The sequence below is a fragment of the Chenopodium quinoa genome, unplaced genomic scaffold (assembly GCF_001683475.1).
Source record: "Chenopodium quinoa cultivar QQ74 unplaced genomic scaffold, ASM168347v1, whole genome shotgun sequence".
NCBI lineage: Eukaryota > Viridiplantae > Streptophyta > Magnoliopsida > Caryophyllales > Amaranthaceae > Chenopodium > Chenopodium quinoa.
The window spans coordinates 167-15,000 of NW_018743561.1; the positions used below are offsets into that span (position 1 = coordinate 167).

At 43.9% G+C, this 14,834-nt stretch overlaps 1 protein-coding gene across 1 annotated transcript; it reads right to left on the bottom strand.

Moving 5' to 3' along the window:
* Positions 1-3,044: 3,044 nt before the first annotated feature.
* LOC110681628 (DNA polymerase-like) lies at positions 3,045-10,221 on the bottom strand. Its single transcript, XM_021857781.1, has one exon. It carries the CDS (start codon positions 6,494-6,496, stop codon positions 4,004-4,006), a length of 2,493 nt encoding a protein of 830 aa, XP_021713473.1. The 5' UTR covers positions 6,497-10,221; the 3' UTR covers positions 3,045-4,003.
* Between the last annotated feature and the right edge of the window lie 4,613 nt (positions 10,222-14,834).

The window sequence follows — 14,834 nt, forward strand, 5'->3', positions numbered from 1 at the left end:
GGTTTAATATGGTATCGATAGCAATAGCAGTTTTTCCCGTTTGTCGGTCCCCGATTATAAGTTCTCGTTGACCACGGCCTATAGGAACCAGGCTATCTACCGCCTTTAACCCGGTTTGCATAGGCTCGTGCACAGATTTACGTTCAATAATCCCCGGGGCTTTCACTTCGACACGTCGACGCTCGTGATCGCTTAGAGCCCCTCTTCCGTCAATAGGTACTCCCAACGCGTCGACCACACGCCCTAGCATAGCCTTTCCCGCAGGAACATCCACAATAGATCCAGTGCGCTTGACAAGATCTCCCTCTTTAATAGCGGTATCACTACCAAAGACAACAATCCCTACATTCTCATTCTCAAGATTTAAGGCTATTCCTTTCACACCGCTGGCAAATTCCACCATTTCCCCGGCTTGAATCTCGTTCAATCCATAAACACGTGCAATCCCATCTCCAACTGAAACCACTCGACCGATCTCATCCACTTGAAAATTCGTGTAAAAGTTGGTAATTCTACTTTCTAATAGAGTCGTTAGTTCCGCAGCTCTGGAAGAAAATTCCATGATTCAAAAATAGATAGGCAGAGTTAACAGATAAGGCCGCCCGGGGAATAAATATAACGATAGACCTGGTCGCGGATCAAGGCCTTGTCGCCGTTGATCAGCAGGTCCAAGCAATCATATTGGCTCAGTACTGGAGCCTCCTTTGGGCTCTCAGTAACCGCGATTACAAGGTCATTCACGGTCAATTCTGGGGGTAATTGCCTTCCAGAAATCACTATCAAATCCTCTAATTTAGAACATACATTATATTATATTATTCATTATTTAATACCTCTTATAACTCAGGTGGAGCGCTTTGCGCGTCCGACCTAGTTGAAGAGGTACTTGACGAAAAAGACAGACTATCATCGAAGATAAAAGAGAAATCACTGGGCGTAGGATTTCCATAGAGTACAAAAAAATGTTAATTCATGCCCGCCTTACCTTAGTTCAATATTCCGCCCCCTCCAAAAAAGAAAAGAAAGACTTCAATGTAGCCTTAACTACTACTACATTACGCAAGCTCCACCAATACCTATCGCGAAAGCGTACTCGGCGTCCATCTGGAGTCAAAGTTCCTGGTGAATACGGAATGGCGAATGGTTTGGTTCCGTTTCAATTTCCTAGACTTACAAAAGAGAATTGTGAGAATTGGGCAATTAGAGCCTTGCTAGGATCACAAGATGCTTGGGAGATAGTTGAGAAAGGTTATGTAAAGCCAGAAGATGAAACTTCTTTGCCCACTCAGAGGGATACCTTGCAAAAGGCTAGGAAGAAGGGCTTTAGTTAAGCTACATCCATTTTAGAATAGGATCTTTTATGTAGCCCAACTCATGCAGTTAAACGGCATAAAATGAAGCTTAACAATTCGAGGGTATTTCCTAGCTACCAGAAGAATGAAGCTAACTCTAACATTTAGCACCTTCCTTTCGGAATTAGAATCAAACAAAGGAGATAGTTTATTAATACTAGTTTTCTCTTTAGCAGCATGAACAATCTGGTATTCCCCTTCCTTACTCGCTTCGTTCTTTAGTGTCCGAGCTCTTTTCGAGAGAGCAAGAAAAAACGCATATTTAGTGAAAGGCGTGACTTTCGCGCATCCGTTTTCTTGCTGGAACAAAGCATCTGTTTGTAAGTTGCTTTGGAATTTAGCAAACAAAAAAGACAAGGTCTGGGTCAGGTGGATTCATGAGTACTATATCAAAGGGAGAGACATCACTCAAATGGAAGCGGGAGTTCATTTCGGTCACGGTACTCGAAAAATGGAATCCTAGAATGGTGCCTTATATCTCTACAAAATGTAAGGGTATTCAGATTCTATCTCAATTAGGTGAGGGGTGTGCAATCCCTGTGAATAGGGTCCCCCACCTTCAAAGAGAATCAATAACATCTTCTCCTGGTAGGAAGTAGGTTTCGAAGCTGTATGAAAAGACAGAGTCAAGAAAAGGTTGTGAGCAGTCTCAAGGGAAGCCCGAATAGCGGATAGTTTGAACGGTGGAAAGCAGCCTAGGAAAGATTTCTCCAGGTAGGAAATATATATAGGTTTCTATAAGCGAGCACGAGGGTAGTGGGGAATCGTCGAGTTAAGGTACGTAGTCGCTTAAGCGAAGGTTAAGGAGTGAAAAGCGCGGAAGAGAGAGATTTCTCTCGTTAGTCCAGGCATGATTGCCGCGGGTTGTGGCCCACCCGACGGACTTCCCTGGATGTAGTCAGCGTTAAGTCTATGTCACACAGGGCACCAATCAATTTCGTTGGGAAGATGGCAAGGATGAAAGAAGGATATCGAGAGAGATGGGAAAAGAGTACAGAAGCGAGAGCGGGCTATAGCTTGAATTGGCTCGTGCACACACACATGAAACTTAAGAAGGGGAGGGCTTTTCCAGCTAGAAAAAAAGCAACCAACAAAGCCAGACAGCAAGAAAGAGAGTGGGGCAGTCTCATCCCATGAAAGGTAAGGAAGGACTGCAGCTTTCCCGAGTGGAAGAGGTTCAATTCAATAGTTCCGACTCTGACTTTGAAGCCCGGCCGGGTGAAGAAGCCTCAGCCCGAGCAAGGTTAAGGAAAGGCTGGCTTCCCTTGCTGAAGGAAGGGCTGTCCGAAGTAAAGGAGTTTATGCCAAGCAAGCTAGGGTCGGTTCGTATTGACAAAGAGCTGGACTTCTTAACTTTCAATGGTGTTCTGTAGCTGTCTTCTCTCTCTATGGGTAAGTAGCTATTCCTTTATTCGCCGCTGGAAGAGATCCCAACTATGCTTCCCTCTAACGATAGAAGTGGAATCAGAGCTCCTTGACAAAAAGCTTGAATACAGAAAGATAAGATCAACACTGAATGCTTTCTATTATAGAAGTTGCGCCTAATGCTTAACTAACTATTAGCAACTATATTAGATAAAGAGTGAATCTGTACATTACTATATGCTAGTAAGCACTTTATTAGGGTTAGGGTATGAAGGGGAAGCACATAACTAATAGGGTTCAGGCTTATACGATGAATCTTATCCCCGAAGCCCCTATCGCCTGCCTGGAATTCCTTACTTTACTCTTTCACTAGAGGCCTAAAATAAAGCCTTTTTTTCTAAACTTGTGTTAGGCCTACCTATATCAGACAGCTTTCATTGGCTGGCCTTTTTACAAAATAGAAATTCCCTTCTATAATTAGATAACTGTATAAAGAAGACATAAAATGCTGGCTAGATGACTAAGGAAAGTAATAGATGTCCTTGTTTCTACCCTTCCCTGACTCGACGGCATCAAACACATAGTTCTTATCCAACAACGAAAACAGGCTGGCTAACGATGAGAGGAAAACAACAAAAAGAACTACCGCTAACAGGACAACTAACTCGCTTCACTAAGGGCAAGGAGCTAAAACCACTCAATTCTTTTCTTTGTGAAATTAAGGAGAGCAGCCAGCTGCAAGGAGTATTGAATCAATCAGGTACTGTCTACTGTCTTTAGCTTCACTGTCTTTAACTACACTATCTCCGGCCGGCCGGGCAGGATTGAATTAATCAGGTAGTTTTTTCTATCTCTTTGCATTACTTCTTCTCCTAGTCTTATTCCAACCTGAGAGTTTCACGGATGCTAGACGATATCCTTGGGGACATCGCCTAGTAGTAAGGCGGGATATCCACCCGGACATCCCTTACCGAAGGAAGCAACTGGAAAGAAAGAAGCTGTTAGCTAGATGGAGTAGTCTTACTTAGCAGCACAGTCTTTAACAGCTTATGCCTAAGGCTCAAAGGCTTTAGCAGCAAGCTGTTTAGTAGCTGGAGTATGCTTACTAGCTTTAGCAACGGGTTTAAGACAGATATGGCTTATTTAACAGCTGGTCTTACTAGCTTTACTGCTTAGTCTAATAGCTTATGCTTCTAACTACACTATCTCCGGACAGGCTAAGCTCCTTCTGGCCAGACAGTATGGTTTTATTAAACTAGCGTGGGTTAACGAAGTGTACTCTTAAGCTACGTATCTGGTTTCTTAGAATCTGTCTTAGTTACATCGCTTTCTTCTTTATCTAATTGAGTGCTTTCTTCAGTAAGAGTAGTCTCTATATTAATACCCAAATATTCAATCTTTTTTATCTCTTCTACTATCACACCATCCATTCTCTTTTCACTCTCTCTTTCCTTCTGAGACAACTTCTCATTAAGAAGAGTATTCGTTGTCTGCAGTTTCATTAGCTTTTTAAAAAGTGATTTGGCTACCCCACACATATCATTGACTTCAATGGGTAAAGTCTCTCCATCAGGTTGAGTAATCCTCTTACTGTTCAGTTTAATCCCCAAACTGTAATCATATTCTTTAACACCGACAGTCTGGTTGTCCCAATCAATCCCGAATTCATTTTTGATTTGGACTTTCATCCTACGAGAAGGGTTAGCGAGCTGTTCTCTGAACCAAGAAATATCCACCAGGTGTTTTGCTGGTCCTTTGAACTTAATTACATTTGTGTCTTCTTCGGAAATATAGCCATATGCTTTTGGCGCCAAAAAGTATCCTTCTTTGATTTTATCTTCTAATTTAAACAACCCTAAGACTTTGGAAGATATTAAGCCCTCTGGAAGAGGATTGGCAAGAACGATAGAGTCTGTGTCTGTGTAGTAGCAGTCATCCCTTGATATAAATGGGTGCATGTAGATCCTAGCGCATGCAGTGATTGCGGCGGAAAGTTGAACTGCGGAGTTCTTAGGCTGAGCCCAATGAATGTTATCATCAGCCGTAACAGTATGATAGGATACCATGTATAGGTTTTCTATAATCGGATGAAAACCAATGAAGGAATCTTGTTTCATCAAAAAGTGATAGCGCTCGCTATCGCATAACTCCGTTTTAGTGCTATTTGGGTTGATACCAAATCTTCCATAGAGCGAATTCATAAGGATTTTATAAACAAATGACAAAGCTTCATTTCCATCTTTCTTTGCCTGTAATCGACTATCGAAGTGAGAATTCACATATTCTATGAAAGGGCTTTCCTTCTTCTCGAAGAGGTACCCACTGACTGGAATCACAGTGTAGCCTATGTCTCTTGCATACTTTAACTCCTCGCTATAGTATACACCAACAAAATCACCCGTGGGGAAGAGAAGTGTACCATCTTTTCCCCGAACGGGGAGAAAAGGTTTTTTGACTGAAGAAGGGCATGACACAAAAGCCTCTATAAATCCAAATAGGCTATCTATGTCCTTATCAACCAGATTACCATCCCAGACTGGCTTACCTCCTGGCATGGGACATTTTTTCATAATGAACGGATAGAGTGAGTTCACATCATAGTAGAATAGGTTTCTACCCAATTTCTTGTAAGCGTCTGTATGACCTCCATAGTATCCACGACGAATGAAGGTATCTTCATTCCGATTAGGGATGTGGATGGGGAATGATTGATCATCGTAAAACTGCTTGCGAAAGATTTTCAGAGCCATAGCTGAACAAGTGAGCACGCTCACAATGTCCACCTTGTAGTGTGTCCAATACAACCTTTGGGCATTTTGCATTACACCCCCAAGAAGACGTATGTCTTGCTCCATATACATTAACACGCTAGCTCTCATCTTACCCAAATTTTCGACTGTCACTTTTTTATGATCAAAAGAACCCTTACTACCAAGACCAGGGCATAGACTCTTAGCAAGGCTATCTAGCTTTCCTGGAAGGAGATGCAGAGAGTCACGAAAGCTAAAGATTCTTTTATTACCCGCGTATACTGCTAATTCATAAATTCTATTATTCCTCATAAGAGGTTTTAGCCTAAAATTGGAATGATGTAACGCTAGGTGCTTCAGGATAAAAATCCCATCGAATCGTGAGAAGTTGTGGAAGTACACGGTTTGTATTGCTGGGTTTTGTTTAATAATTGAAATAATCCTATGTATAAAGTCGCTAAGTAACTTAGAGCTCCTTGCTTGAAAGCTTTTGAAGACTTCTGAAGTGTAATCCTCGCTGAAGTATGAATCGATTCGACTATTGTTTTTGATGTTATCACCAGGATGAACCATCATAACACCGGCAGCATACGGTTGGTGAATTTCATCAAGTAAAAGAGTCTCAGTGTCGGCAACCAAGAACGGGTTTAACTCCTTAGAATTGCATTTAACAGGAGTTATACTGCTGTAATATGTTTTCTTACGATTTCTTATCTTTTTAGGTGTAATCGTTGGCAAAGAACCGACCTCTACTTGATTACGAAGGGCCTCCTCCAGTTGTTTAGTTCTGTCATCAGAAGAAACGGATAGAATTTCTATCTTTTTACCCGCCTCCGTGTAGAAGCGAATCCCGACTCTAGGCACTAGTTCCCCCACGTATGACTCACCTTTATATAAAATACGACTATAAATATGACCTAAAACCTCACCCTTTGGTAAAGGTGTCCCATCACCCAAAGTCAATGGTATAGCCTTTCCTTCTACAAATGATAATAAATCCTCCTTGCTCTCTCTCCTACGCTCTTCCATAGCTCCCTTGCTTCCTGGAACTACAGGAAGATATAACTAGGAAGAGAAGACGATAAGACAATAGATGAAAGGTCTGCGTCTGCTCTAGTTCCTAGGTAAGAATACCACTATTATCTGTTAGATCTAGCCTTCTCTTTCCTTAAGCTTAACATAAGCGATTACATACCAAAAGCTTCGCTTAAGCGACTACGTTCCTTAAGGTTAAGCTACTACATATCCCCGGAAAAGACAAAGAAAAGGGTCTCCAAATGCTGACAATACCACTGCTACAACCACTGCTGCTCCTTCGTTGAACGAAACTGCTACGGTGAATGCCGCTGTTCCAGCCGTGAAACATGAAGACCGCTACTATTATCACTCCTCAGGGATAGAACTATTGCAGAAGAGACTTGATCAAATCGAGGGTGAGTTTGCTGAGTTCGAACGCCAAGTGTGCTGGCGCGAAGAGCGGGGCATGCCAACAGAGCCAGTCATAGAACGGATCCTGGATCTCGAGAAGGAACAAGAACAGCTCATCCAGCAAGTGAGAAGAGAGGAAGAGCGCTTGAGAAGGGAGGAGTTGCTAAACGAAGATGCTTCCTCCATATTGTTATGGTACCATAACACCCAATTGTTTTCTTTAAGCTTATGACCGTCTATAAATGAATCCTTCTTCAAAAATATGTTCTATTTATTGTCATCGCAGATCAAGGTTATCGTGCTTTTAGGGTTAATTCCAAACCTTCCGTACAGCGAATTCAAAAGGTTCTTAGGCAAGGGCGTCATTTCCTTCCTTCTTAGCCTTTAATCTTCTATTATATATAAAGAGTGCTAACATAGTCCTTGAACGGGCTTTCCTTCTTCTGGAAGAGGTAGCCTGAGAGCGGGATCACAGTGTAGCCTATGTCTCTTGCATACTTTAACTCCTCACTATAGTAGACACCAATAAAAGACCCCCCTTTTTTTTCCCGAAAGGGAAGGAAGGGTCTCTTTATAGTCTCGGGGCATTCCACATATGCCTCAATAAAGCCAAAGAGGCTATCTAAGTCCTTATCACCCAGATTTCCATGCCACTCAGGCTCACCTCCAGGCATCGGAAAATCATGCATTACATAAGGAGCAAGAAAACGGCTTTAGTGACTAACTAAAACGGCTTTCGCGTCACCCGGTGCTTGTTGGGAGTTAACGTCGTAGTACTTCATACGAAAGATGGTTAGAGCCACTGAAGAAAGAGTTACCTTGCATTCTATGTCGATCTTGTAGTTCTTCCAATATAACTCTTGGGCTTTTTGCACTACCTCACCAAAAATGTCATTTTTCATATATTCGATATACTCTTTTTTCTTAATAAGAAAATTTTCAAGGCTTACCTCGTCATAGGCGATAGAGCCTTTCCCGCCAATTCCCTTGCATAGATTCTTAGCTAGGACATGCAGCTTGCCAGGGAGTAGATGCAAGGAGTCTCTCCTGCGGAATAAGAGTCTATTACCTGTATAGACGGCTATCTCGTAGATTTTTTCCTCACCAGAGGTTTTAGCCTAAAATTGGAATGATGTAACGCTAGGTGCTTCACCAAGAAAATTCCATCGAATCGTGAGAAGTTATGGAAGTATACAGTTTGAATCGAAGGATTCTGCTTAATAATTGAAATTAACCTATAGACAAAGTGCGTAAGTAACTTATCCTTTCTTCAAAGCTTTTGAAGACTTTAGAAGTGTAATCCTCGCTGTAGTAGGTATAAATTCGACCTTTATCGATCACCACACCGGGACGAACCAGCAAGACACCTGCAGCATAAGGAAAATGAACTTTGGTCACATCCTCCTCACCGGTCTCGGGATCGGGAGTGGACTTGACATCTATTAGTATAGTCTCGGTATCGGCAACCAGGAAGGGTTTCAGCCTAGTTGAACCAGATTTCAGTGCTGTGATATGGGTTGGATAATTACGCTTCCGATATCGGAGAACTTTTGCCTTTCTTGGCTTGATATCCGTTAATATCGAACCTTTAAGAATTCGATAAGGATCTTTTCCCTAACCTCGGCAGAGAGGTACTGCGCCTCCTTTAATTTAGTCTCCAAAAAGACTCGGATTGTGACTCCAATAACCAAATATCCTTCGTATTTTTCGATCAAATCGATTATTCGTTCATTTAAAAGAGCATATATCTCACTCTTTGGAATTCACTTTCCATCTTCATAAGTTAAGTCAAGGCGATAGCACGACCAGCCGCAAAGGTGGTAGGTGTCCCGCCGGAGGTAAACATTGTAAATAAAACATTGAACTTAGCGTAATTCGAACCCGATAAGTAAGGGTAAGCACCCCGGAGTAAGAGATCCATGATAGCCAGACTGAGTTGATCAAAATCGCTAAAAGCGAAGTATGGCTCTTTGAAGGTATGAGAGGCTATGATTAGCCCTGGATGGGGGTGTTGGCATTTAGATCGGTCAACCCGGGAAATCATATGATTCAATAAGACGGAAGCTTCTTTTTGTCTGCTTTCCGCCGTTGTTGAATAAGCTCTGTTGATAAAATATCTCATTAATGGTGTAAACAATACTTTCCAGTGAGCTTTCTCTCAAAGCTCTCCCACCTTTCTTGATGGGCATTCCAACAAAGATTCTCGCCGCATACAGAATGACAATAGCCATAGTAGTGCTGTTTAAAACGCGAGACGTTAGCATTCCAGACTTTAAGTCTTCGTTTGTCATTTCTAATGTCCTCCGGTACCTCCAGACTAAAGAACTTGTCTAGCCTTTGGCTAGAGATTACACTCTGACAGACATCCTTTTCTGTCAAAGAATTATCCTCACCCGCACTTTCTCTATAGGGATTGAAATAAGATTCATCCAAATCATATTTCTGTATCTTTTCTCCTGACCGGGTCAAATATGTGAAAACCTTCTCAGTAGAATAGTAAACTCCTCATCTAAGTCAATAGAAGGGGCAGATGCTTTCTCTCTTCACGAGTCGTCTGGCTCTAGACTGACCCACCTTTTCCTACCCCCGAGCCGGCTACTGCTTTATCAAATCATTCCTTTTCGCGCACTACTTCACTTAACGGGCTATGCTACCTTGTGATTCTAGGAAGTCGGGGATTCCCTTTGCTATTTATTCTTCCTGTTCTTCGGGTCTCATCTGAACGGCTCGATGCCTATTTAGTTACTTTCTTTGTTTGGATTCCAGAATAGAACTACAGATCTTATCTTGGCCCCCTCCATTCGACCTTGTAAAAGGTCTCAATGGGGCCCTGCTCACAGCTCTCCATCTTATGCATCAAAAGGTTCAAGTAATCCATATTCTTCTTCCCCCCCCCCTTGAAAGAACATCGGTAAGTTTGCATTAGTTCAGCCGGAGTAAAGGAACCAAGTACGAATGCTTTCAGTAGTTCTCCTAGGTTAGAAGGGGAAGGTGTTCGGGATAAGAGAAGCAGGAAGGTGCTAGAGAAAAGACCTCGAGAACGCCTACTTACTTGAGATCCAAGTCCTATTATTACCAGATCTTTCTTCTATTAAGGCAATGTAATTGAATATCACGTTTAGAGAATCTGATGAGGAATGGCCAATAGATGTATCTGAAGACGCAGTCTAAGGCTGACAAAAGCCCTTACTTTTTTTTTAAGTAAGCAAGTAGTAACTACCTTAGGATCAAATGCTCTTTTTCTTTCTTTTGTCTTGGATTGCCATTGTATATATACTCGAAAATGCGAGCTTTCTATCTCACTTCTTTGCTAGCTTGCAACTGCTCTTCTTACTAGCACTGAAACTCACTCGGCTGTCTAGCGCCTTGCCTCGATTCAAGCCTCGTTCTTCCTTCTCGGGCCTGAGATTCTAAAGGAAAGGAGTTTCCGGTACCAGCAAGAAAACGGCTTTAGTGACTAACTAAAACGGCTTTCGCGTCACCCGGTGCTTGTTCAAGGCTGTGGTGAGGCTCCTTTTTATTTCACAAAATATACTCTTCCACTTCTATATACTATATACACTGTGTTCGACTGAACCCGTTCTCGTTTTGGCTCTGCGTTCATGAAATTCAAAGACCAACAACAGAAAGCAAATTCTTCGATCTAAATTTAAGGTAGTTTCTACTTGCTTACTTGTTAGAGTAAGGCGTATGGAATTGATTCATCTCTAGTACTGAGGGAAGGGGAATCCAGCAAGGTTTTGGCTCGCAATAAAGCTAGGGTCCTGATCGAGCAACTAGTAGTCCTATCTATCCACCTCTCCAGACACAATATCTTGAGTACCTATGATGGTGACCACATCGGCTGGCATGTGATGTTTGGACATAGAATCGAGTCCTTGTGAATGGGCAGAGCCAGGTGCTCTTATTTTACGACGGTAAGGACGATTGCTTCCATTACTGACCAGAAAGACACCAAATTCTCCTTTAGGTGCTTCAACTGCGGTATAGGTAGAAGGAGCTGGTACGGAAAAACCTTCTGTATAAGGTTCGAAATGGTGAATTGAGGTAGAGTAGACCGATGATCCTGTAGTCATTTGGCCGGCTATTGAAAGAAAAAGCTTGCATCTGCTCTCTTTATTATATAACCGGTCTCATCTCTCTCCAAACCTAACGTGATAGTTTCCCATCATAAGGCTTTCTATCTATAGATTAAGCCATTACCAAGGAGCTAATTTGTTCAGAACTCGGTTGACTGCTTCTATAGATAAGGCGGAGCGTCCTTGGCTCAGTATTTTCTCACATAGGGCTTCGGCCTACAGGGCTTCGCTAACTCGAAGCGCCCCGCTATGACTATGAGAATGGCGCTTTGCTAAGGCCTTGCCTTGTCAGCTTTGCTACCGACGCTTGGCTAAGTCTTGAACCTTCGCGCTGACCGTTCGCTTTCTCAGTAGCAAAAGCGCTTCTCTTTGCCCCTTAAGTAGAAAGACAAGAAAGAATTTTTGTGTTTTCTTGCTCTCGCTTCCTCATCTGCGCTCGTCAAGCCAACTTTCCTCTTTGGTTTGGGAGGTGAAACAGCGGTTGAAGCGGACATTTTGAAATAACTGCATCAAAGAGAGATATATATATATATATACACGGTTACGGTTATCCCAAACTGCGTTCTGGAAAAAGTGGCCTACTTGAGGGCACTCTTGTGTTTTAACCTCACTATACTATTCATAGTTGTGGGGCACTGTGTACTTACAACTTTTACGAGAAGCAAGTGAATGGGGCCAGTGCGTGGCGAACGGAACGCTTCATCAAGTCATTTCTCGCCTCACCGCCCTATAAATAATAGGAAGAAGGGTACTTTTTAGGGGTAATTGCTTCGCACCTGACTGTGATAGCCCTCTCGATACCTTATTTGAGCTTTGTTACTAGTGGCCGCTTTCCTGTCGCTAGAGCGCTTTCCCAGTGCACGGAGCCTCAACGAGGAAGGTGCTAGTGGTTTATCATTGGGTCAATAACCCTTCCCGGTTCCTCTTTTTGTGCTACTCCTAGGGCGGGAAAAAGATAAGAAAACACAAAGCCTTCTCTTGCTTTCCCAGCCTGTTGCTTCTAAAGACTGCCCTCTCTCGGCTGGATGTTGGCCCAGCCTACTATAAGGATCCCGTATCCAGCAACCCAACCTATACAAAGAAAAACTTCTGTTTTGTTTTTCCTTAACTAGTAGGGGTCCCGTGGTTCCTATGACGCCGCGTTTCCCGGTCCTTTTCTTTTAGTGCTTCGACCCAAAGCGATAGCTTCTAGCTAGTTCAGTGGATAAGATGGCTGCGCTCCAGCTCACTCAAGAATGGGACGGCAGTGGTCCGCCGGCAAGCTCGTTCTGATCTTGGACGCAGTACATTGGAATCCTGAAGCACCACCACGAACGCTACCGCGCGTCCGCCTGCGGTGCGGTAAGGCACCACCTGTTGTGCCAGCAGCCAACTCCGGCGTGTCAGCTTAGTTATCCTCATCAAGCCACTTACTTGATGTCTAGCTTTCCAACTGGTAGACGCTTTCTTTTCCCCCGGATCAATGAAGAAGAAAGAACTAAGTAGATTCTTCCTAAGAACCGGAAGCGAAGCGCTATGCCGGGGCGGGGGGACGAGAAAAGAAAGGGCTCCGAAGAGAGAAATTTAGGTTCCCAATGCTTCTCCACGCCCAACGAGATGCGCCAACCTCGGGATGCTTTACTCCTAACCCCACATGGTTCCGAGACGGAGCTTAACCTGAGTCTCGGTTAAGAACGGCAATGATCTACGTTTCGCACGGCGCACGATTCCATGGATAGTTTCATTCGATATCGTGATGGAGGACATAGCTTACGATCATCGGCTTTGATCATGCCACTAGGCATTTGATTAAGACATTGCACAATGATCCGAACACTTTGTCGCATCTCTTCGATACGGATACAGTAACGATCATAGCGATCTCCTCTGGTACCTACTGGTACGTCAAAATCCAATTGGTCATAAACATCGTAAGGTGCTGCTCTTCGCAAATCCCAGCATACCCCTGGTTGGGATGGGTAGGCCCACCACTTCACTTTCGCTTAGGCCCGAGCCAAGTCAGTGGGGGGCCCTGTCGGGCTCCTCCCCCCCCCAAAAAAAAACAAACTGTACTTGAGAGTTTCCCTTCATACGGCTCGAATCATTCTCAGATGCCCCGAGAGGGCATCCTTTCCTTCTTTGTTGGGTTGGTTCACGCGCGCGCAAACGAGCACCGGCCGCAACAGCAGGAAACTATGACCAATAGAGTCAGACACTTAACTACATCCGCACGCAAAAGGAATGAATGTGGTTCTGGTTGAGGCTTTCTTTCCCCTGCCTTACTAATAAGGGGGGCGCAGGACGTTCGCGGAGTCCATGCCTTCCGTACCACCACAAGAATGGTCGTTCTTGGGGGGATCCCGCTCCTAAACATAAGGGTAAGGGGGCCGGGCCTATCATATCAAAAGGGTTGTAAAAAGATAACCCGGCCACTTATTTCATTCGACGTTCCGGGGTAAGGACCGCCCGATTCGACCAACTTTATGATAACAAGAAGGCGAGCTGATCTGCTTTGATCAAGGAAAAAGCCCAGTCAGCCACCAACTCGGTGCAGGTCACGTGACCTACACGGCCTTCGCTTTTTGAGGCTTCCTTTACCCACATCTCTATGTGCCCGCAGCACTTCCATATGGAGAAAGATAGGCTTACCATGTTCCATCAATAGCACTTAACCTATGCCGATTTTGGCGGACTGTGCTCCACCCCGGTGAACTCATGCGGTTCCGACGTGCCCAGAGGCCAGAGGCGAATCCGTTCACGGTCCTACGGACCAACACCATTCGAAGGCGGGTGGCCCGCCCCACCTAGAACAGTCATGTTTGACTGGGCTTACACACATTCGCTCACTTACGCTGTCCCCCCTCAGCTCACCCTAGCCCGGGCCTTCTTCTAACGTAAGCTCCAAGGCTTCACACCAAGTCTTCACTGACATAATATGCATGCTTTAGTAGGGTCAGGCAGAACCGCTGTTGCCTGATGGGAACTTCCCCCATATTGCTATCAATGTCTTCATGTCGCACGACCTCTTAACATTACACCACTGAATCCCCAATCCTTTGCTTGCTGCGCAGTGACAGTACCAATATCCACTAATCGTTGTTTCCAGATACGGTTGCCGGTTGACATCTCTTCTAATTCGTCGATACGAGAAGCAAATTGTTGTGTGGAGGAATCAATATCTCGACATAAGCCAAGAGGCAGATCTTGTGCCACTCCACCTGGTCGTATGAAACTGGCATGCATCCTGGCTCCCGGGACTCTTTCATAGAATTCCAACAATTTCTCTCGCTCCTCAAAAGCCCACAGGAACGGAGTTAATGCTCCCACATCCATAGCATGAGTAGTTAAAGCAAGTGAATGATTTGAAATTCGAGTTATTTCACGGAATAACACTCGTATATATTGAGCTCGTAATGGTACCTCGCAATTCAAAAGTCTCTCTACGGCTGAAGAATGAGCGTGTTCTTGGGCCATCATAGAAACATAGATAGGGTCGACGACGGAACGAAGAACTCACCCCTAGATACAGCTTTTTCGTACACGTTCACTTGCATCACATACACAAGTGCTCTCTGAACCGTGCAATAAGGTCACCCATAACACGGCTCTCCTACTTGAGTTACTTTAGCCCCAGGTCATGCTATTCAATGATATTGTAAAAATGACAGCATAACCTAACAACTAGTATTGAAAACGGGTCTCCCTTTGATTGAGGGAGGTTGACGTCTAGTCAATAGGGCCCCCACTTTCCAATCACTAAGAAAAAAGAAATTTTAAAAACTATCTAAGTAAAGCTTGTCTGTTATTTTTTCTGGCCCCAAGGGAGTTTACTCAACCCATTTCCCAGTCTCTCGCACTGCTCAAGTAAGTGTGCGACTCCA